Here is a 24,027-nt window from a genome sequence, read left to right on the forward strand (position 1 = left end):
TTTCTTGTGCATGCTGCCTGCCTGTCCCTACTGCCTGCAATCTGTTATGCCTCCTGTTCTGTGTCTGCTGCCTCATATCGGTGTGCTGCGCGTCTGTGCTTGCTGTCTGTATTGCTGCTCCTGTGTGCTGCATGCTGTCTGTGATGTGCGTCTGTGCCTGCGTTTTGTTCTGTCTTGCCTGACCTATGCAATCTGTTTACTAGTGTTCTTTACCTCTGTACATAATATGAATAACTGCGTTTTGTGCCTGCGCATACTGCTGCCGCCTCCCACTGCGCTGCCTCTAATACTGCCTCCTGTCTGTTAGTTCTGCCTCTTTGCCTTGCTGTACTGCCTGCCTGCCTGTTTCTCCCTGCCTGTGCATGCCTGTCTGTCTTCACTGCCTGTCCACCATGTGCCTGCACACACCATCTGCCTGCCTATGTGCTGCCTGCCATCTGTCTCATTTGCTACTGCCTGCCTGTCATCTGCCTGCCTGCTATGTTCTGCCTGCCTGCCTGTGCCTGTGCTGTGCTGCCTTGCTGCCTCTGTCTTGCTGCCTGCTGCTTACCTGCCTGTCTGCCACCTGCTTCTTCTTGTTCTGCCTGCCTGTTCTGCCTGGCTGCCTGTTATGTGCTGCCTCTGGCTGCACCTCCTTGCTGGCTGCCCCTCTGTCTATATATGCTGCCTGCCTGTCTGTGTTCTGCTGCGCTGCCTGTCTGTCTGCCTGCCTGTATCTGTGCTGCCTGCCTGTCTGTCTGCCATGTGCTGCCTGCCTGTCTCTGTCTGTGCTGCCTGCCTGTCTGTCTGTCACAGCCCAGCCGCCTTGCCTGTCTGCCTGCCTGTGTGCCCCTGCACCTGCCTGTCCGTGTGTTGCACTGCCTGCCTGCCTCTCTGCCTGTTCCTGTGCCTGTGTCTGTGTCTGCCTGCCACTGTCTCTGTCTGCTGCCTGTCTGCTGCCTGCCTGCCTGTCTGTGTTCTGCTGCATGCCTGCCTGTCTCATACTCACTGCCTGTGTATCACTGCCTGCCTGCTGCCTGTCCGTGTGGCTGCCTGCCTGTCTGTGTGCCTCCTCTCTGTTCCCCTTGCTGCCTTCTGTAGGCTGCGCCTGCCTGGCCAACATGTGTGCTGCACTGCCTCTGTATGCTGCCTGCCTGTGTCCGCATCCTGCATCTCCATGCTGCTGCCCCAATCTATGCTGCCTGCCTGTCTCCAGCTGCTGCCTGCTGTCTGTGTGCTGCACTGCCTGTCTGCATGGGCACTGCCTGCCTCTGCTGCCTGCCTGTCTGTGTGCTGCCTGCTACCTGTGTGCTTTGCCTGTTATGTGTTCTGCCTGCCCCTGTCTTGTGCTCTGCCTGCCTGCCTGTGTTCTGCCTGTGTACCTGCCTGTGCTGCCTGCCCTGTCTGTATGCTGCCTGCCTGTCTGTCTGTGCGGCTGCCTGCCTGATCTGTGTGCCTGCCTGGCTGTCTGTATGTCGAAGCCCTGCCTGCCTCTTGTAGGCTGGCTGCCTGTCTTGGTTGCCTGCCTGCTGTCCATGCTGCCTGCCTGTCATGGTGCCTCCGCCTGCCGGCCTGTTGCGCGGTTCGATTGCTGCCTGTCTGGGCACACTGCCTGCGTGTTCTGCCTGCCTGTTCTGTGTTCTGCCTGCCTGTCTGTGTGCTGCCTGCCTGCCTCTCTCTATCCCTGCCTTTGTCTGTATGCTGCCTCCGTGCAGCCTGTGTGCTGCTGCACTGCCTGTCTGTGTGCTGCCTGCCTGTCTCTATGACTGCTGCCTGCCTGCTCTGTATACTGCAGCCGTGCTGGCGCTCTTGTGCTGCCTGCCTGTGTATGCTGCCTGCTGTCGTGCTGCCCCTGACCTTCTGTATGACTGCCTGCTCTGTCTGTCTGCCCTGCTGCTGTTTGCTGCCTGCTTCTGGCCCATGCTGCCTGCCTGTCTGCACACTGCCTGCATCTGCCTGTGTATGCTGCCTGCCTCGCGTCTGATTGTGCTGCCTGCCTTACTGATGCTGCCTGCCTTGTGCGCCTGCCTGTCTGTAGGCTGCCTTGCCTGTCTTGTCTTCTGCCTGCCTGCCTGTCTGTGTGCCTGCCTGCCTGTGTGTTGGCTGCCTGCCTGCCTGTGCTCGCTTCTCCATACTGCTGCCTGGCCTGTCCGTGTGCTGCCTGCCTACCCGCCTGTCTGCACCCTTGCCTGGCTGGCTATTGTTCTGCCTGCCTGCCACTGTTGTGTTACTGCCTGTCTGCCTGTGCCCTGCCTGCCTGCCTGCTATGCTGCCTGCTCTGTCTTGTCTGCCTGCCTGTCTCATGCTGCCTGCCTGATCTTGGCTGCCTGCCTGTCTTTTTTCTGTACCTGGCCTGCGCCCTGCTCTGCCTGCCTGCCTGCCTGCCTCTGTATGCGTGGCCTGCCTGCCTGTTGCTGCCTGCCTGTCTGTGTCTGCCTGCCTGGCTGTGTACTGCCTGCCTGCCTGTATGCCTGCCTGCATCTGTCTGAAGACTGCCTGCCTATCTAGGTGCTGACTGCCTGCCCTGTCTGGCCCATGCTGCCTGCCTGTCTGAATGCTGCCTTGCCTGTCTGTGTGCTGCCTTGCCTGTCTGTGCCCTACTGCCTGCCTGTGTAGCTGCACCTGCCTCTGTGCCTGCCGTCTTGTGCTGCCTGCCTGTCTGTTGTGCTGCCTGCGCACTGTCTGTATGCTGCCTGCCTTCTGCCTTGTCTGTGTGCTGCGCTGCCTGCCCGCTCTTATGCTGGCTGCCTCTGCCGTGTGTGCGGCGTCTGGCCTGCCTGCCCGCCGTGCCTGCCTGCTGCCTTACGCAGTCTGCACTGTCTGTGTACTGCGCCTTTTGCCTGCCTGCGCTGCCTCGCTGCTGCTGCCTGCTATTGTGCCCCGCCTGTGGTTTGCTGCTCTGCCCGTCGGTGTGCTGCCCTGCCCAGCTTGCACCGCCTGCCTTCTGCCCTATCTATGCTGCCTGCCTGCCTGCCTGCCTGCCTGCCTCATGCGCGACCTGCCTGCCTGTGATACTGCCTGCCTGGCTGTCGTCTGTTGTGTGCCTGCCTGTCTCGTGCTGCCTGCCTGTCTGGCCATGCTGTTGGGCCTCCTGCCTGCGCCTGTCTGTTTTCTGCCTGCCGCTCCACATGTCTGCCTCCTGTCTTTATGCTGCCCTGCTGTCGGGGTGCCGCACTGCCCGTCGCTGTGCTGCCTGCGCTGCCTTCTGTTGCACCTGCCCTTGCCTGTGCTCCTCGCTTGCCGCCGCCAGTCTGTGTGCTGCCTGCCTGCTGCTGCTGCCACTGCGCAGTCTCTGCCATACTGCTGCCTGGCGTCTGTACTGCGCTGCCGCCGTGCGGCACTGCCGGCCGTTCTGTGTGCTGCCCGCCGAACACTGTATGCACTGCCTGCCTGTACCGCGATGGCTGGGTGTTGTGCCGCGGCTGTGCTTCCGCCCGCACGCCGCATCTGGTGCCGCCCGCCGCTATATGCTGCCTCTGTGCACTGTGTCCTGCCTGCCTGTCTGTGCTGCCTGGGCCTTCTGTTGCCTGGCTGCCTGTGGTATGCTGCCGCGTTGCTGCCTGCTGCCTGTATGCTGCCTGCCGTCTGTATACTCGCCCTCTGCCTGCCTTCTGTACGTGCTGCCTGCCTGTCTGCTGCTGCTGCCTGCCTCTTTGCTGCCTCTGTCCGTTGCCTGCCTGCACCTGCCTGTGTGCTCCTGCTGCCTTTCCTTCTTGTGCTTGCTGCCTGCCTGTGCTGCCTGCCCCTCTGCCTGCCTGCTGTGCCTGCCTGTCTGTATACTGCCTGCCTGGTCTGTTGCTGCCTGCACGTCTATGTGTCCTGCCTGCCTGTCTGTGCTGCACTGCCTCGTCTGTCTGCTGCCTGCCTGCGCCGTATTGTCTGATGTGCTGCCTGCCGCCATAAACTGAACATCTATGCTGCCTGCCTGTCTGTGGCCTGCTGCCTGCCTGTCTGTGTGTGCTGCACCTGCCTGTCACAGTGCCTGCGTGCCGCTCTGTGTACTGCCTGCGTCTGTATGCTGCCTGCCTGTCTTTGCTGCCTGCTGCACTGCTGCCTGCCTTCTGTACACCGCTGCTCGCTGCTCCGATGCTGCCTCGTATGCCTGTCTGTCTGACTGCCTGCCTGCCTGTCTGATGCTGCTGCACTGCCTGTCTACTATGCTGCCTGCCTGCCTGTCTATATGCTGCCTGCCTATCTGCCTGTCTGTATGCTGCCTGCTGCCTGTCACCTAACTGCCTGCCTGCACCTGGTCACTGTTGTGCTGCCTGGCTGTCTGGCCCTCCTGTGTCTGCCTGCCTGTCATGGTTCTGCCTGCCTGCCTGCCGTATGTCCCTGCCTGTTCTGCCCGTGACTGCCTGCCGCCTCGTAGCTGCTGCCTGCTGGCACCTCCTTGTGATGTGCCTGCCTGATTCTGTGTGCTGCCTGCCTGTCTGGGTGTGCCTGCCTGCTCTTGTGCTGCCTGACCGGTATGCTGCCTGCCTGCCTGTGTGTTGTACTGCCTGCCTGTCTGCCTTGCTGCTGCCTGTCCGTGTATGCTGCCTGCCTGTCATCTGTATGCTGCCTGCCTGTCGTATGTACCGCCTGCCTGCCTTGTTCGCTGCTGCCTGCCTGTCTGTGATGCCCTGCCTGTCGGTGTGCTGCCTGCCGTGTACTGCCCTGCCTGTTCAGGGCTGCCTGCCTCCCTGCTGTCTGTGTGACTGCCTGCCTGCCTGTTATGCTGCCCGTTCCTTGTGTGCTGCCTGCCTGTCGGTGTGCTGCCTGCCTTCCCTGTATGACTGCCTGCCTGTCCCTGCTGCCTGCCTGTCTGTGCTGCGCCTGCCTGCCGCCCTGCCTATGCTGCCTGCCTCTCGCCTGTCTGTCTGCTGCCTGCCTGCCTGTTCTGCCTGCCTGTCCGTGCTGCTGCCCTGCCTGTGTGTGCCTGCCTGTCTGCTGCCGTTGTGCCGCCGCCTGTCCTGCCTGCCTGCCCGCTTGTGCCGCCTGCCTTGTTGCTGCCTGTCCTGCTGTGCTGCCTGCCTGCCTGCTTGCCGCTGTGCTGCTGCCTGTCGGCTGCGCCTGCCTGCTGGTGATATCCTCCCGCCGTGTTCTGCCGCCCCTATCTGCTTGTGTGCCTGCCTGTCTGGCTGGCTGCCTGCCTTGCTGCTGCCTGCCTGCTGTGTCTGCCTGCCCTGCCACATGCTGCCTGCCTGCCTGTATGCTGCCTGCCTGTCTGTACGCCCTGCCTGCCTGTCTGCTGCGCTGCCTGCCTGCCTCTCTGTGTGCTGCCTGCCTGTCTGTATGCTGCCTGCCTGTCTGGTTCTTGCCTGCCTGCCTGTGCTGCCCTGCCTGCCGGGCGCCCCCGACTGCCGCTGCTATCTGCTGCCTGCTGTCTGTATGCTGCCTGCCTGTCTGTCTATACGCTCTCCCTGCCGTGCCTGGTCTGTCGTGGCTGTCTGTGTGCTGCCTGCCTGCTTCTTCTGCCTGCGTATGCCGCCTGCGTTCTGCCTGCCTCTGTGTGCTGCACTCCGCCGTCTGGTGCTGCCTGTCTATCCCTGCCTGCCTGCTGCCTGCCTGTCTGCTGCTGCCTGCGTCTGCCTGCCTATGACTGCCTGCCTGTCGTACTGCCCTGCCTTGTCTGTGCCTGCCTGCTGCCCGCCGCTATCGCCCGCCTGCTGTAATCTGTGTGCTGCCCCTACTGCTGTCATTGCTGCCTGCCTGTCTGGGCTGCGTTGTCCTGCCTGCCTGCCTGTATGGACTGCACTGCCTGCCTGTACTGCTGCCTGTATTACTCTGCCTGTTATGTGTTCTGCCTGCCTGTCCCGTATGCCTGCCTGCCTGTCCTGCCTGCCGCTCCTGCCTGCCTGCTGATTTGTGCTGCCTGCCTGTGTGCTGCCTGCCTGTCTGGTGCTGCCTGCCCTTACGCCTGCCTGTCTATATGTGCCTGCCTGTCTGGTCTGCCTGCCTGCCGTCTGTGTGCTGCCTGCCCGCTCTGCCTGCCTTCAGTCCTCGTCGTGCCTGTTTGACTGCCTCCTCTGCTCCCTGCCTGTTGTGCACTTGCCTGTGTTGCTGCCTGCCTGCCGTCTATGCTGCCTGCCTGTCTGTGTGCTGCTGCCGTCTGTTGCCTCTGCCTGCCTGTCGTACTGCCTGCCTGTCTGGCCTGCCTGCCTGCCTGCCTATTTTGCGCTGCCTGTCTGTGTGCTGCCTGCCTGTCTGTTGCGCCTGCCTGTGCCCCTGCCTGCCTGTGTGCTGCCTGCTGCCTCTGTGCCTGTCTTGTGCTGCCTGCCTGTCTGGGTGCTGCCTGCCTGTCTGTGTGCTGCCTGCCTGTCGTGTGCTGCCTGCCTGCCTGTATGCTGCCTGCCTGTCTGTATGCTGCCGCCTGCTGCCGCCTGCCGTGCTGCCTGCCTGCCTGTACTGGGCTGCCTGTCTGTTTGCCTGCCCGTCTGTGTGCTGCCTGCCTCTCTACGCACTGCCCGCGCCTGTGTGCTGCCTGCCTGTCTTTATGCTGCCTGTCGTCTGCCTGCCTGTCTTGTCCCTGTGTCGCCTGCTTGCCTGCCTGCCTCCGCTGTCGCGCCTGCCTGGCGCCTGTCTGTTGCTGCCCCTGTTGCCTGTCTGTATGCTGCCTGCCTGTCTGTTGCACTGCCTGCCTGCTCTGACCTGCCTGTCTGTATACTGCCTGCTTGTCTTTACTGCCGCCTGTCTGCTCGTGCCCGGCTGCCTGCCTGTCTGTGGCTTGCCTGCCTGCCTGTAGCTGCCGCCTGCTGCCTGTCTGCCCTGCGCCTGCTGTCTATGTTGCTCTAGCCTGCCTGTCTTGTGTACTGCCTGCCTGCCTGTCTCTGCCTGCCTGCCTGTCTGTATGTCTCTGCCTGCTGGCTGCTGCCTGCCTGTCTGTATGCTGCCTGCCTGTCTGTGTGCTGCCTGCCGTCTTCTGCTGCCTGCCTGTCTATGGCTGCCTGCCTGTCTGTGTGCTGCCTGCCTGTCTGCGTGCCTTCTGTGCCGCCTGCATGCCTCCTGCCGTCTGCCCTGCCTGTGGCCTGCCCGTCCCATATATGTGCCTGCCTGCCTGTCTGTGTTCTGCCGCCTGTCGGCTATGCTGCCTGCCTGTCTGTATGTCTGCCTGCCTGTCTGTACTGCCGCACTGCCTGTCTGTGCGCTGCCTGCTTCTTTGTACTGCCTGCCTGTCTGTGGTGCCTGCCTGTCGTGGCTGCCCGTGCCTGTGCTGTCTGCCTGCTCTGCTGCCTTGTGTCTGCCTGCCTGCCTGTGTGCTGCCTGCCTGTCTGTATGCTGCCTGCCTGTCTGTGCTGCCTGCCTGTCTGTTGACTGTGTGTGCTGCCTGCCTGTTTGCTGCCTGCTGTTGCCTGCCTGTTTCTGCCGCCTGTGCCTGCCTGTCTGTTCTGCCCTGCCTGCCTGTCTATGCTGCTGCCCTGTGTGCTGCCTGCCTGTCTGTTGCCCTGCCTGCTGTGGCTGCCTGCCTGTCTATGCTGCCTGCCTCGTATGCTGGTCTCCCTGTCTGTGCTGCCGCCTCTGTTCTGCGCCTGTCTGCTGCTGCCTGCCTGTCGCCTATGCTGCCTGCCTGCCTGTCTGTGTGCTGCTGCCTGCCTGTCTGGCGCCGCCTGCCTGTATGCCTGCCTCCCACCCTGCCTGCCTGCTGCCCCTGTGGCGCCTGCCTGTATGACCTTCTTGTGCTGCCGCGCCTGCCGTCCGTATGCTGCCTGCCTGTCTGTGTGCTGCCTGCCTGTCTATGTTCTGCCGCCTGCGTTGCTGCTGCCTGTCTTTGTGCTGCCTGCCTGTCTGTGGGCTGCCTGCCTGTCTGTGTCTGCCTGCCTGTCTGTATGCTGCCTGCTGCTCTGTGTGCTGCCTGCCTGTCTATCTGCCTGCCTGTTCTGCCTGCCTGTTTGCTGCTGCTCTATGTCGCCTGCCTGCTGGCTGCCGCCTTTCTGTTCTGCTGCCTGTCTGTGTGCTGTGCCTGTCTGGTGCTGCCTGCTGCTGTGTGCTGCTGCCTGCCTGTGTGCTGCCTGCCTGTCTTGGCTGCCTGTCTGTATGCTGCCTGCCTGTCTGTTGTGCTGCCTGCCTGTCTGTATGCTGCCTGCCTGTCTGTGTGCTGCTGCCTGTCTGTGTGCTGCCTGCTTCTGTCTCGTATTGCCTGCTCTGCCTGCCTGTGTCTCCTCATGTTCTCTGCCTCTTTATGCGCCTGATCCTCCTGCCTGTCTGTGCTTGCCTTCTGTATGCCCTGCCTGTCTGTTGACTGCCTGCCTGTCTATGTACCTGCCTGTCTGTGTGCTGCCTGCCTGTGGCCTGCCTGTTGCTGCCTGCCTGTCTGTGTGCTGCCTGCCTGTCTGTACTGCCGGTTGCTGCTGTTGCTGCCTGCCTGCCTGTCTGCTGCTGCCTGCCTCCGCTGCTGCCTGCCTGTCTGCCTCTGCCTGCCTGGTCTATGCTCTGTTCTGTCGCCCTTGCCTGCCTGTCTGTATGCTGCCTGCCTGTCTGCTATGCTGCCTGCCTGTCTGTTGCTGCCTGCCTGCCTCTGTATGCTGCCTGCCTTCTTGTGCGCTGCCGTTCTGCCTGTGCGTTGCTGCCCTTTCTGCCTGGCTGCCTGTCTGTATGCTGCCTGCCTGTGCTGCCTCCTTGTGTGCCTGCCTGCCTGCCTGCTGCCTGCGCCTGCCTGTTGCTGGTTCTGCTGCCTATCTGTGTCTGCCTGCCTGTCTGTGTGCTGCCTGATTATGTTGCCTGCTCTGTGCTGCCTGTCTGCATGCTGCCTGCTGTCTGTAGCTGCCTGCCTGTTAGTGCTGCCTGCCTGTCTGTGTGCTGCCTGCCTGCCTGTTGCGCCTGCCTCTCGTGCTGTCTTGTATGGCGCTGGCCTGCCTGTCTGTGTGCGCCTGCCTGTCTTCTGCCTGCCTGTCTGTGTGCTGCCTGCCTGATCTGGCTGCTGCCTGCCTGTCTGTGTGCTGCCTGCCTGTGTGTGCTGCCTGTCTGTATGCTGCCTGCCTGTCTATCCTGCCTGGGTGCTTTCTGCTGCCTGTCTTATGCTGCCTGCCTGGCGCTGCCTGTTGACTGCCTGCCTGTCTGTTGCTGCCGCCTCTTGCTGCCTGCCTATGCTGCCTGCCTGTCTGTATGTGCCTGCCTGTCGCTGCTGCCTGTCTGTGTGCTGCCTGCCTGTCTGTGTGCTGCCTGCCTGTCTGTTCGCGCCTGCCTGTCTGTGTGCTGCCTGCCTGTCTGTATGTGCCTGCCTGCCTGTGTATGCCTGCCTGTCTGTGCTGCCTGGCTGTCTGTGTGCTGCCTGCCTATCGCCTGCCTGCTGCCTGCTGTGTGCCTGCCTGCTGTCTGTGTGCTGCCTTCTGTTGCTGCCTGCCTGGGCTGCCTGCCTGTTTTCTCGGTTCTGTGCTGCCTGCCTGCCTGTGTGCCTGCCTGCCCGTCTGTGCTGCCTGCCTGTCTTGTGCTGCCTGCCTGTCTGTGTGCGCCCTGTCTGTGCTGCGCTGTTGTTGCCGCCTGCCTGTCGTGTGCTGCCTGCCTGTCTGTGCCGCCTGTCTGCCTGCCTGTCTGTGTGCTGCCTGCCTGTCTGTGTGCTGCCTGCCTGTCTGTTCTGCCTGCTGTCTGTGTGCTGCCTGCCTGTCTCGCCTTTGCTGCCTGCCTGCCTGTTTGCTGCCTGCCTGCCTGCCTGTATACTGCCTGCCTGTCTGTATGCTGCTGCCTGCTCCTGCTGCCGCTGTTTGCCTGCCTGCCTGTGTGCTGCCTGCCTGTCTGTGGTGCCTGCCTGCCTGTTCTGCCTGCCTGTCTGTATGCTGCCTGCCTGTCTGTAGCTGCCTGCCTGTCTGTGTGCTGCCTGCCTGGTGTGCTGCCTGCCTGTCTGTGTGCTGCCTGCCTGTCTATTCCTGGCTGCCTGCCTGCCTGTATGCTGCCGCCTCTGTTGCTGGCCTGTCTGTGGCTGCCTGCCGTCGCTGCCGCTTCTGTGGCTGCCTGCCTGTGTGCTGCTGCCTGCCTGCCCTGTGCTGCCTGCCTGTCTTATCTGCCTGCCTGTCTATGTGCTGCCTGCCTGTCTGTGTGCCTGCCTGCCTGTGTGCTGCCTGCCTGTCTGTGTGCTGCTGCCTGTCTGTGTGCCTGCCTGCCTGTCTGTGTGCTGCCTGCCTGTCTTTGCTGCCTGCCTGTCTGTGTGCTGCCTGCCTGTCTGTGTGCTGCCTGCTGTCTGTGGCTGCCTGCCTGTCTGTATGCTGCCTTCTGTGTGCTGCCTGCCTGTCTGTCCTGCTGCTGCCTGCCTGTATGCTGCCTGCCTGTCTGTATGCCTGCCTGCCTGTCTGTTGCTGCCTGCCGCTCTGTTGCCGCCTGCCTGCATCTGTGTGCTGCTGCCTGCCTGCTGTATGCTGCCTGCCTGTCTGTGTGCTGCCTGCCTGTCTGTGTGCTGCCTGCCTGTCTGTGCTGTTTGCTGCCTGCCTGTCTGTACGCCTGCTGCCTGTCTGTGTGCTGCCTGCCTGTCTGTGTGCTGCCTGCCTGTCTGTTGCTGCTGCCTGTCTGTACTGCCTGCCTGCCTGTCTGTGGCCTGCTGCCTGTCTGTATGCTGCCTGCCTGTCTGTGTGCTGCCTGCCTGTCTGTGTGCTGCCTGCGTCTGTGTGCTGCCTGCCTGTCTGTATGCTGCCTGCTGTCTGTGTACTGCCTGCCTGTCTGTTGCTGCCTGCCTGTCTGTGTGCTGCCTGCTGCCTGTCTGTGCTGGCTGCCTGCCTGTCTTTTGCTGCCTGCCTGCCTGTTATGCTGCCTGCCTGTCTGTATGCTGCCTGCCTGTCTGTGCTGCCTGCCTGCCTGTGTCTGCCTGCCTGCCTGCCTGTCTGTGTTCTGCCTGCTGTCTGTGTGCCTGCCTGCCTGTCTGTGCTGCCTGCCTGTCTGTTGCTGCCTGCTGTCTGTGTGCTGCCTGCCTGTCTGTGTGCTGCCTGCTGTCTGTTGCTGCCTGCCTGTCTGTATGCTGCCTGCCTGTCTGTGTGCTGCCTGCCTGTCTGTATGCTGCCTGCCTGTCTGTATACTGCCTGCCTGTCTGTGTGCGCTGCTGTCTCCTGCCTGCCTGCCTGTCTGTGTGCTCCTGCCTGTCTGTGTGCTGCCTGCCTGTTTGTTGCCTGCCTGTTTCCTGTCTGTGTGTGCCTGCCTGTTGTTATGCTGCCTGCCTGTCTGTTGCTGCCTGCCTGCCTGTCTGTGTGCTGCCTGCCTGTCTGTATGCTGCCTGCCTGCCTGTCTATTGCCTGCCGTGTCTGCTATGCTGCCTGCCTGTCTGTGCTGCCTGCCTGTCTGTGTGCTGCCTGCCTGCCTGTCTTGTGCTGCCTGCTGCCTGTCTATGCGCTGCCTGCCTGTCTGTATGCTGCCTGCCTGTCTGTATGCTGCTGCCTGCCTGTCTGTATGCTGCCTGCCTGCCTGTCTGTGTGAACTGCCTGCCTGTCTGTGTGCTGCCTGCCTGTCTGTATGCTGCCTGCCTGTCTGTGTACTGCCTGCCTGTCTGTGTGCTGCCTGCCTGTCTTATGCTGCCTGCCTGTCTGTATGCTGCCTGCCTGTCTGTATGCTGCCTGCCTGTCTGTATGCTGCCTGCCTGTCTGTGTGCTGCCTGCCTGTCTGTGTGCTGCCTGCCTGTCTGTGTGCTGCCTGCCGTCTGTGTGCTGCCTGCTGTCTGTGTACTGCCTGCCTGTCTGTATGCTGCCTGCCTGTCTGTTACTGCCTGCCTGTCTGTGTGCTGCCTGCCTGTCTGTATGCTGCCTGCCCCTGTCTGTGTGCTGCTGCCTGCCTGTCTGTGTCTGCCCGTTATGCTGCCTGCCTGCCTGTGCTGCCTGCCTGTCTTTGCTGCCTGCCTGTCTGTGGCTGCCGTTTATGCTGCCTGCCTGTCTGTTGCTGCCTGCCTGTCTGTGTGCTGCCTGCCTGTCTGTGTCGCCTGCCTGCCTGTCTGTGTGCTGCCTGCCTGCCTGTCTGTACTGCCTGCCCGTTTGCTGCCTGCCTGTCTGTGTGCTGCCTGCCTGCCTGTATGCTGCCTTTATGCTGCCTGCCTGTCTGTGTGCTGCCTGCCTGTCTGTGTGCTGCCTGCCTGTCTGTATGCTGCTGCCTGTCTTTGCTGCCTGCCTGTTGTGTGCTGCCTGCCTGCCTGTCTGTGTACTGCCTGCCTGTTGTGCTGCCTGCCTGCCTGTCTTATGCTCCTGCCTGCCTGTCTGTGTGCTGCCTGCCTGTCTGTGTGCTGCCTGCCTGTCTGTGCTGCCTGCCTGTCTGTGTGCTGCCTGCCTGCCTGTGTGCTGCCTGCCTGCCTGTCTGTTGCTGCCTGCCTGCTGCCTGCCTGTCTGTTGCTGCCTGCCTGTCTGTGTGCTGCCTGCCTGTCTGTATGCTGCCTGCCTGCTGTCTGTGCTGCCTGCCTGTCTGTGTGCTGCCTGCCTGTCTGTGTGCTGCCTGCCTGCCTATAGCTGCCTGCCTGTCTGTGTGCTGCTGCCTGCCTGTCTGTTGCTGCCTGCCTGCCTGCCTGTCTGTGTGCTGCCTGCCTGTCTGTGTGCTGCCTGCTCTATCTGTACTGCCTGCCAGTCTATGCTGCCTGCCTGTCTGTATGCTGCCTGCCTGTCTGTGTTCTGCCTGCCTGCCTGTCTGCTGCCTGCCTCGTGCTGCCTGCCTGTCTGTTGCTGCCTGCCTGTCTGTGCTGCCTGCCTGTCTGTATGCTGCCTGCCTGTCTGTGTGCTGCCTGCCTGTCTGTGTCTGCCTGCCTGCCTGCCTGCCTGCCTGCCTGTAGACTGCCTGCCTGCCTGTGTGCTGCCTGCCTGCCTGTGTGCTGCCTGCCTGTCTGTGTGCTGCTGCCTGCCTGTGTTCTGCCTGCCTGTCTGTGTGCTGCCTGCCTGTCTATGTGCTGCCTGCCTGTCTGTGTCTGCCTGCCTGTCTGTGTTCTGCCTGCCTGTCTGTGTTCTGCCTGCCTGCCTGTGTGCTGCTGCCTGTCGTGCTGCCTGCCTGTCTGTGTGCTGCCTGCCTGTCTGTATGCTGCCTGCCTGTCTGTGTGCTGCCTGCCTGTCTTGTGTGCCTGCCAGTCTGTATGCTGCCTGCCTGTCTTGTGCTGCCTGCCTGTCTGTGTGCTGCCTGTCTGTTGCTGCCTGTCTGTATGCTGCCTGCCTGTCTGTCTGTGTGCTGCCTGCCTGTCTGTCTTGCTGCCTGGCTGTCTGTGTGCTGCCTGCCTGTCTGTCTGTGCTGCCTGCTCTGTCTGTATGCTGCCTGCCTGTTGTCTGTGCTGCCTGCCTTCTGTCTGTGTGCTGCCTGCCTGTCTGTCTGTATGCTGCCTGCCTGTCTGTATGCCTGCCTGCCTGTCTGATGCTGCCTGCCTGCCTGTCTGTGTGCTGCCTGCTGCCTGTCTGTGCTGCCTGCCTGTCTGTGTGCTGCCTGCCTGTCTGTATGCTGCCTGCCTGCCTGTCTATGTACTGCCTGCTGCTGTCTGTGTGCACTGCCTGCCTGTCTATGTTTGCTGCCTGTCTGTATGCTGCCTGCCTGTCTATTACTGCCTGCCTGTCTGTATGCTGCCTGCCTGTGTGTATGCTGCCTGCCTGTCTATATACTGCCTGCCGGTCTGTATACTGCCTGCCTGTGTGTATGCTGCCTGCTGTCTTATACTGCCTGCCGGTCTGTTGTACTGCCTGCCTGTCTGTGTTCTGCCTGCCTGCCTGCCTGCCTGCCTGCCTGCCTGCTGCCTGCCTGCCTGTCTGCCTGCCTGCCTGCCGCCTGCCTGCTGTCTGTGTGCTGCCTGCTGCCTGTCTGTATGCACTGCCTGCCTGTCTGTGGCTGCCTGCCTGTCTGTGTGCTGCCTGCCGTCTGTCGTGCTGCCTGCCAGTCGTGTGTTCTGCCTGCCTGTCTGTGTTTGCCTGCCTGCCTGTGTGCTGCCTGCCTGTCTGTGTGCTGCCTGCCTGTCTGCGTGCTGCTGCGTTTATGCTGCCGCCTGTCTGTGTGCTGCCTGCCTGTCTGTGTGCTGCCTGCCAGTCTGTGTGCTGCCTGCCAGTCTGTGTGCTGCCTGCCTGTCTGTATGCTGCTGTCTGTGCTGCCTGCCTGTCTGTATGCTGCCTGCTGTCTGTCTGTGTGCTGCCTGCCTGTCTGTCTTATGCTGCCTGCCTGTCTGTCTGTATGCTGCCTGGCTGTCTGTCTGTATGCTGCCTGCCTGTCTGTCTATATGCTGCCTGCCTGTCTGTCTATGCTGCCTGCCTGTCTGTCTGTGTGCCTGCCTGTCTGTCTGTACTGCCTGCCTGTCTGTGTGCTGCCTGCCTGCCTGTCTGTGTGCTGCCTGCCTGCCTGTCTGTGTGCACTGCCTGCCTGTCTGTGTTCTGCCTGCCTGTCTGTATGCTGCCTGCCTGTCTGTTGCTGCTGCCTGTCTGTGTGCTGCCTGCCTGTTGTATGCTGCCTGCCGGTCTGTGTGCTGCCTGCCTGTGTGTGTGCTGCCTGCCTGTCTATATACTGCCTGCCTGTCTGTGTACTGCCTGCCTGTCTGTGTTCTGCCTCCGTGCCTGTTGTATGCTGCCTGCCTGTCTATGTTCTGCCTGCCTGTCTGTATGCTGCCTGCCTGTCGGTGTGCTGCCTGCCTGTCTATATGCTGCTGCCTGTCTGTGTGCTGCCTGCCTGCCTGTCTGTATTGCCTGCCTGCCTGTCTGTTGCTGCCTGCCTGCCTTTGTGTGCGGCTGCCTATCTGTATGCTGCCTGCTGTCTGCGTGCTGCCTGCTGTCTGTGTGCTGCCTGCCTGTCTGTATGCTGCCTGCCTGTCTTTGCTGCCTGCTGTCTGTGTGCTGCCTGCCTGTCTGTATGCTGCCTGCCTGTCTGTGTGCTGCCTGCCTGCCTGTCTGTGCTGCCTGCCTGTCTGTATGCGCTGCCTGCCTGTCTGTGTTCTGCCTGCCTGCCTCCTGTGCTGCCTGGCTGCCTGTTGCTGCCTGCCTGTCTGTGTGCTGCCTGCCTGTCTGTTGCCTGCCTGTCTGTATGCCGCCTGCCTGTCTGTATGCTGCCTGCCTGTCTGTGTGCTGCCTGTGCCTGCCTGTCTGTTGCTGCCTGCCTGTCTGTGCTGCCTGCCTGCCTTCTGTGCTGCCTGCCGCCTGTCTGTGTGCTGCCTGCCTGCCTGTCTGTGTGCTGCCTGCCTGTCTGTGTGCTGCCTGCCTGTGTGTGTGCTGCCTGCCTGTCTGTGTGCTGCCTGCCTGTCTGTATGCTGCCTGCGTGCCTGTCTGTATGCTGCCTGCGTTGCCTGTCTGTATGCTGTCTGCCTGTCTGTATGCTGCCTGCCTGTCGTTTATGCTGCCTGTTTGTCTGTGTGCTGCCTGCCTGCCTGTCTGTGTTTCTGCCTGCCTGTCTTATGCTGCCTGCCAGTCTATGTGCCTGCCTGCCTGTCTGTGTACTGCCTGCCTGCCTGCCTGTCTGTGTGCTGCCTGCCTGTCTGTATGCTGCCTGCCTGTCTGTATGCTGCCTGCCAGTCTGTGTGCTGCCTGCCTGTCTGTGTTCTGCCTGCCTGCCTGTATGCTGCGCTGCCTGTCTGGTGCTGCCTGCTGTCTGTATGCTGCCTGCCTGTCTGTGTGCTGCTGCCTGTTGTGTGCTGCTGCCTGTCTGTGTTCTGCCTGCTGCCTCCTGCCTGCCTGCCTGCCGCTGCCTGCCTGCCTGCTGCCTGTCTGGTGCCTGCTGCCTGATGCCTGCCTGTCTGTATGCTGCCTGCCTGTCTGTGTGCTGCCTGCCTGTCTGTGTGTGCCTGCCTGTCTGTGTGCTGCCTGCCTGCCTGTCTGTGTGCTGCCTGCCTGCCTGTCTGTGCTGCCTGCCTGTCGGTGTGCTGCCTGCTGTCTGTCTGTGCTGCCTGGCTGTCTGTCTGTATGCTGCCTGCCTGTCTGTCTTGTGCTGCCTGCCTGTCTGTCTTATGCTGCCTGCCTGTCTGTCTGTGTGCTGCCTGCCTGTCTGTCTGTATGCTGCCTGCCTGTCTGTCTGTATGCTGCCTGCCTGTCTGTCCGCTGCTGCCTGCCTGTCTGTATGCTGCCTGCCTGCCTGTCTGTATGCCTGCCTGCCTGTCTGTATGCTGCCTGCCTGCCTGTCGTATGCAGCCTGCCTGCCTGTCTGTATGCTGCCTGCTGCCTGTCTGTGTGCGCTGCCTGCCTGTCTGTGTTCTGCCTGCCTGTCTGTATGCTGCCTGCCTGTCTGTATGCTGCCTGCCTGTCTGTTGTGCCTGCTGTACTGCCTGCCTGTCTATGTACTGCCTGCCGGTTGTGTACTGCCTGCCTGCTGTGTGTGCTGCCTGCCTGTCTGTATGCTGCCTGCCGGTCTGTTGCTGCCTGCCTGTCTGTGTTCTGCCTGCTGCCTGCCTGCTGCCTGCCTGCCTGCTGCCTGCCTCGCCTTACTGCCTGCCTGCCTGCCTGCCCTGTCGCTCCACTGCCTACCTATCTATATACTACCTACCTACCTATCTATATACTACCTACCTATCTATATTCTACCTACCTATCTATATACTACCTACCTATCTATATACTACCTACCTATCTATATACTACCTACCTATCTATCTATATACTACCTACCTATCTATCTATATACTACCTACCTATCTATCTATATACTACCTATAAGATGGTGCCGGAGAAGAATGCTAACATTTTACGTGTCCCCAACCAATTGTGTTTTTTGTTCGTTTCTTTGTGTTTTTTTACTTATTTTGTGCATAATGTTGCCGCTACCGTCTCTTATGACAGAAAATAACTTCTGGACATCAGGACTGTGATTACTCACCACGGACTGGAAGAATCCTTTTTTTCCTTTAACGAGTCCGACAAGCCTGACGTGAATGATATACTGCTCTCCCGGGAACAGGTCCAGATCCCCGTGATTTGCGTGAAGAGAAGGCGGAGAAAAAGGGGCCAAAGGGCAGGCTGCCTTCTGAGAATTCGTAGGCGATCGAATAAACCTCCACTTCCTTACATTCTGCTAGCAAACGTGAAATCTTTGGAGAATAAAACCGAGGACCTACGTGGAAGATTAAACTACCAACAGGACATTCAAAACTGTAATATCTTATGCTTCACGGAGTCGTGGCTGAACGACGACATTATCAACATACAGCTGGCTGGTTATACGATGTACGGCAGGATAGAACAGCGGCGTCTGGTAAGACAAGGGGCGGCGGACTATGTATTTTTGTAAATAACAGCTGGTGCACGATATCTAAGGAAGTCTCGAGCTATTGCTCGCCTGAGGTAGAGTATCTACATTTACATTATCTCATGATAAGCTGTAGACCACACTATCTACTTAGAGAGTTTTCATCTGTATTTTTTGTAGCTGTCTACATACCACCACAGACTGAGGCTGGCACTAAGACCGCATTGAATGAGCTGTATTCCGCTTTAAGCATACAAGAAAACGCTCACCCAGAGGTGATGCTCCTAGTAGCCGGGGATTTTAATGCAGGGAAACTTAAATCAGTTTTACCAAATTTCTATCAGCATGTTAAATGTGCAACCAGAGGGGAAAAAAACTCGGGACCACCTTTACTCCACACACAGAGACGCATACAAAGCTTTCCCTTGCCTTCCATTTGGCAAATCTTACCATAATTCTATCCTTCTGATTCCTGCTTACAGGAAATAATTCAAGCAGGAAGAACCAGTGACTCGATCATTAAAAAAAGTGGTCAGATGAAGCAGATGCTAGGCTACAGGACTGTTTTGCTAGCACAGACTGGAATATGTTCTGGGATTCCTCCGATGGCATTGAGGACTACACCACATCAGTCATTGGCTTCATCAATAAGTGCATCGATGACGTCATCCCCACAGTGACAGTACATACATACCCCAACCAGAAGCCATGGTTTACAGGCAACATCCGCAATGAGCTAACGGCTAGAGCTCCCGCTTTCAAGGAGTGGGACTCTAACCTGGAAGCTTATAAGAAATCCGACGAACCATCAAACCGTCAATACAGGACTAAGATCAAATCGTACTACATTGGCTCTGACACTTGTCGGGTGTGGCAGGGCTTGCAAACCATTACAGACTACAAAGGGAAGCACAGCCGAGAGCTGCCCAGTGACACGAGCCTACCAGACGAGCTAAACTACTTTTATGCTCGCTTTGAGGCAATAACACTGAAACATGCATGAGAGCACCAGCTGTTCTGGAAGACTGTGTGATCATGCTCTCTGCAGCTGATGTGAGTAAGACCTTTAAACAGGTCAACATTCACTTACGGATTACCAGGACGTGTACTGCGAGCATGCGATGACCAACTGGCAAGTGTCTTCACTGACATTTTCAACCTCTCCCTGTCCGAGTCTGTAATACCAACATATTTTAAGCAGACCACCATAGTCCCTATGCCCAAGAACACTAAGGTAACCTGCCTAAATGACTACAGACCCGTAGCACTCACGTCTGTAGCCATGAAGTGCTTTGAAAGGCTGGTCATGGCTCACATCAACACCATTATCCCAGAAACTCTAGACCCACTCCAAATTACATACTGCACCAACAGATCCACAGATGATGCAATCTCTATTGCACTCCACACTGCCCTTTCCCACCTGGACAAAAGGAACATCTATGTGAGAATGCTATTCATTGACTACAGCCCAGCGTTCAACACCATAGTGCCCTCAAAGCTCGTCAGTAAGCTAAGGACCCTGGGACTAAACACCTCTCTCTGCAACTGGATCCTGGACTTCCTGACGGGCCGCCCCCAGGTGGTAAGGGTAGGTAACAACACATCCGCCACGCTGATCCTCAATACGGGGGCCCCTCAGCGGTGCGTGCTCAGTCCCCTCCTGTACTCCCTGTTTACTCATGACTGCATGGCCAGGCACGACTCCAACACCATCATCAAGTTTGCTGATGACACAACAGTGGTAGTCCTGATCACCGACAACGATGAGAAGCCTATAGGGTGGAGGTCAGAGACCTGGCCGTGTAGTGCCAGGACAAAAACCTCTCCCTCAACGTGATCAAGACAAAGGAGATGATTGTGGACTACAGGAAAAAGAGGACCGAGCACGCCCCCATTCTCATCGATGGGGCTGTGGTGGAGCAGGTTGAGAGCTTCAAGTTCCTTGGTGTCCACATCACCAACAAACTAACATGGTCCAACCACACCAAGACAGTTGTGAAGAGGGCACGACAAAACCTATTCCCCCTCAGGAGACTGAAAAGATTTGGCATGGGTACAAAAAGTTCTACAGCTGCAACATCGAGAGCATCCTGACTGGTTGCATCACTGCCTGGTATGGCAAGGCACTACAGAGGGTAGTGCGAATGGCCCAGTACATCACTGGGGCCAAGCTTCCTGCCATCCAGGACCTCTATACCAGGCGGTGTCAGAGGAAGGCCTTAAAATTTATCAAACACTCCAGCCACCATTGTCATTGACTGTTCTCTCTGCAACCGCACGGCAAGCGATACTGGAGCGTCAAGTCTAGGTCCAAGGGGCTTCTAAACAGCTTCTACCCCCAAGCCATAACACTCCTTAGCATCTAATCAAATAACCAGAATATTTGCATTGCCCCCCCCTTCCCCCTCTTTTACACTGTTGCTACTCTGTTGTTATTATCTATGCATAGTCACTTTAATAACTCTACCTACATGTACATATTACCTCAACTAACCGGTGCCTCCGCACATTGACTGTGTACCTGTACCCCCCTGTATATAGTCTCGCTATTGTTATTTTACTGCTGCTCTTTAATTACTTGTTACTTTTATTTCTTATTCTTATCCATATTTTTTTTTTAACTGCATTGTTGGTTAGGGCCTCATAAGTAAGCATTTCACTGTAAGGTCTACACCTGTTGTATAATATTTGATTTGATTTAACCTATATACTATGTACAGTTGAAGTCGGAAGTTTACATACACTTAGGTTGGGGTCATTAAAACCAGTTTTTCAACCACTCCACAAATTTTTGGTTAACAAACTATATTTTTGGCACGTCGGTTAGGACATCTACTTTGTGCAAAACACAAGTAATTTTTCCAACAATTGTTTACAGACAGATTATTTCACTGTATCACAATTCCAGTGGGTCAGAAGTTTACATACACTAAATTGACTGTGCCTTTAAACAGCTTGGAAAATTCCAGAAAATGATGTCATGGCTTTAGAAGCTTCTGATAGGCTAATTGACATCATTTGAGTCAATTGGAGGTGTACCTGTGAATGTATTTCAAGGCCTACCTTCAAACTCAGTGCTTCTTTGCTTGACATCATGGGAATATCAAAAGAAATCTGCCAAGACCTCAGATTTTTTTTTTTAGACCTCCACAAATCTGGTTCATTCTTGGGAGAAATGTCCAAATGCCTGAAGGTACCACGTTAATCTGTACAAACAATAGTACACAAGTATAAACACCACACAGCCATCATACCGCTCAGGAAGGAGACGCGTTCTGTCTCCTAGAGATTAATGTACTTTGGTGCGAAAAGTGCAAATCAATCCCAGAACAACAGCAAAGGACCTTGTGAAGATGCTGGAGGAAACAGGTACAAAAGTATCTATATTCACAGTAAAACGAGTCATATATCGACAGAACCTGAACGGCCGCTCAGCAAGGAAGAAGCCACTGCTCCAAAACCACCATAAAAAAGCCAGACTACGGTTTGCATCTGCACATGTGGACAAAGATTGTACTTTTTGGAGAAATGTCCTCTGGTCTGATGAAACAAAAATAGAACTGTTTGGCCATAATAACCATCGTTATGTTTGGAGGAAAAAGGGGGATGCTTGCAAGCCGAAGAACACCATCCCAACCGTGAAGCACTGGGGTGGCAGCATCATGCTGTGGGGGTGCTTTGCTGCAGGAGGGACTGGTGCACTTCACAAAATAGATGGCGACATGAGGAAGCAAAATGATGTGGTTATATTGAAGCAACATCTCAAGACATCAGTCAGGAAGTTAATGGGTCTTCCAAATGGACAATGACCCCAAGCATACTTCCACAGTTGTGGCAAAATGGCTTAAGGACAACAAAGTCAAGGTATTGGAGTGGCCATCACAAAGCCCTGACCTCAATCCTATAGAACATTTGTGGGCAGAACTGAAAAATCGTCTGCGAGCAAGGAGGCCAACAAACCTGACTCAGTTACACCAGCTCTGTCAGGAGGAATGGGCCAAAATTCACCCAACTTATTGTGGGAAGCTTGTGGAAGGCTACTCAAAATGTTTGACTCAAGTTAAACAATTTAAAGGCAATGCTACCAAATACTAATTGAGTGTATGTAAACTTCTGACCCACTGGGAATGTGATGAAACAAATTAAAGCTGAAATAAATCATTCTCTCTACGATTATTCTGACATTTCACATTCTTAAAATAAAGTGGTGATCCTAACTGACCTAAGACAATAATTTTTCCTTGGATTAAATGTCAGGAACTGTGAAAAACTGAGTTTAAATGTATTTGGCTAAGGTGTATGTAAACTTCAGACTTGAACTGTATGTGGCAGGGTCTATAGACAATCAAGGAATACAAAAGGAAAACCAGCCCCGTCGCGTACACCGACGTCTTGCTTCCAGACAAACTTAACACCTTCTTTGCCCACTTTGAGGATAATAGTGTCACTGACGCGGCCCGCTACCAAGGACTGTGGCCTCTCCTTCTCTGTGGCCGATGTGAGTAAGATATTTAAACGTGTTAACCCTCGCATGGCTGCCGGACCAGACGGCATCCCTAGCCGTGTCCTCAGAGCATGCGCAGACCAGCTGACTGGTGTGTCTACAGACATATTAAATCAATCCCTATCCCAGTCTGCTGTCCCACATGCTTCAAGATGGCCACCATTGTTCCTGTACCCAAGAATGCAAAGGTAACTGAACTAAATGACAATCGCCCCGTAGCGCTCACTTCTGTCGTATTGAAGTGCTTGAGAGCCTAGTCAAGGATCATATCACCTTCACCTTACCTGTCACCCTAGACCCACTTCAATCTGCTTACTGCCCCAGTTGGTCCACAGACAATGCAATCGCCATCACACTGCACACTGCCCTGTCCCATCTTGACAAGAGGAATACCTATGTAAGAATGCTGTTCATTGACTATAGCTCAGCATTCAACACCAAAGTACCCTCCATGCTCATCATGAAGCTTGAGGCCCTGGGTCTCAACCCTGCCCTGTGCAATTGGGTCCTGGACTTCCTGATGTGCTGCCCCCAGTTGGTGAAGGTAGGAAACAACATCTCCACTTCGCTGATCCTCAACACTGGTGTCAGGAAAATAACCTCTCACTCAATGTCAACGAAACAAAGGAGATGATCATGGACTCCAGGAAACAGCAGAGGGAGCACCCCCCTATCCACATCGACGGGACTGCAGTGGAGAAGCTGGAAAGTTTCAAGTTCCTCAGCGTACACATCACGGACAAACTGAAATGGTCCACCCACACAGACAGTGTGGTGAAGAAGGCGCAGTAGCGCCTCTTCAACCTCAGGAGGCTGAAGAAATGTGTCTTGTCACCTAAAACCCTGACAAACTTTTACAAATGCACAATTGAGAGCATCCGGTCGGGCTGTATCACCGCCTGGTACGGCAAATGCACTGCCCACAACCGCAGGGCTCTCCAGAGGGTGGTGCGGTCTGCACAACGCATCACTGGGGGCAAACTACCTGCCCTTCAAGACACCTACAGCACCCGATGTCACAGGAAGGTCAAAAAGATCATCAAGGACAACAACCACCTGAGCCACTGCCTGTTTATCCCGCTGTCATCCAGAAGGCGAGGTCAGTACAGGTGCATCAAAGCTGGGACCGAGAGACTGAAAAACAGCTTCTATCTCAAGGCCATCAGACTGCTAAACAGCCATCACTAATTCAGAGAGGCTGCTGCCTACATACAGAATTGAAATCATTAGCCACTTTAATAAATGGATCACTAGTCACTTTAATAATGTTAACATATCTTACATTACTCATCTCATATGTATATACTGTACTCTATACTATATATTGCCTATGCCGCGCTGACATTGCTTATATGTATATATTCTTATTCCATTCATTTTACTTAGATTTGTGTGTATTAGGTATTTGTTGTGGAATTGTTAGATATTACTTGTTATGTATTGCTGAACTGTCGGAACTAGAAGCATAAGCATTTCGCTACACCCGCAATAACACCTGGTAACCATGTGTATGTGACCAATACAATTTAATTTGAATCTACTACCTACCTACCTACCTACCTACCTACCTACCTACCTACCTACCTACCTACCTACCTACCTACCTACCTACCTACCTACCTACCTACCTACCTACCTACCTACCTACCTACCTACCCAGCTTTATTCTGAACGTGCTGTGCAGAGTGTTCTCTGTCTCTGCATGAGTGTATTTCTTTGAAGTACCCACTCTCTCTCTCATTCCTCTCCCCCTCTCCCAGACGTCTCAGGGGGTGCAGCCTAAGCGGTTTAAGAGCCTCCCAGAGCTGGTCCTGTTGTACCTCCAGCCCAGCCAGGGACTGGTCAGCACTCTACTGTACCCCGTAGACAGAGAGGAGAGCATCCCAGAGGACAGGGACTACTCAGGTATACTCTCTTTTCATCTCTCTCCATCTCTCTCCGTCTGTCTGTCTCTGTCTTTCTCGCTCCATCTCTCTCTTTATTTGTCTTTCTGTCTCTCTGATTGGTCAGATGGGGAAGATGAGAAGCCACCACTTCCTCCTCGTTCCGCCTCCACACCACCTACAGGCTCCTCCCCAGAGACACCCACCGACAGGTACAGCACATACATACACACACACACACACACACACACACACACACACACACATGGGTACACACACACACACATGGGTACACACACACACACACATGGGTACACACACACACACACACACACACACACACACACACACACACACACACACACACACACACATACAGACACATGGGTACACACACACACATACGTACACACACACACATATACACACACATACACACATACACACAAACACAATTTTGCGTGACCTAGTAAAAACTGGGCCTGGTAAAGGGTGGATCTACCTGTTAAATTAGATCAAGTGATCCTGGTTGTAGACCGACCCTGAAGAACCCTCCCCTCTCTTCTCTCTTCTCCTCCTTTTCCCTCCTGAGATCAGATGGGG

The 24,027-nt window shown here is 56.7% G+C and overlaps 1 protein-coding gene across 1 annotated transcript in view; it reads left to right on the top strand.

The window, feature by feature from the left end:
* The window catches only part of LOC106581340 (phosphatidylinositol 3,4,5-trisphosphate 5-phosphatase 2A), a 115,121-nt gene that overhangs the window by 51,704 nt on the left and 39,390 nt on the right, over positions 1–24,027 (top strand). Inside the window, exons 3-4 of the mRNA XM_045704004.1 lie at positions 23,302–23,446; positions 23,552–23,636. Coding sequence (XP_045559960.1) covers positions 23,302–23,446; positions 23,552–23,636 — 230 coding nt within the window. The remainder of the gene's footprint in view (positions 1–23,301; positions 23,447–23,551; positions 23,637–24,027) is intronic.

Source organism: Salmo salar, chromosome ssa20 (genome assembly GCF_905237065.1).
Source record: "Salmo salar chromosome ssa20, Ssal_v3.1, whole genome shotgun sequence".
Classification (NCBI taxonomy): Eukaryota; Metazoa; Chordata; class Actinopteri; order Salmoniformes; family Salmonidae; genus Salmo; species Salmo salar.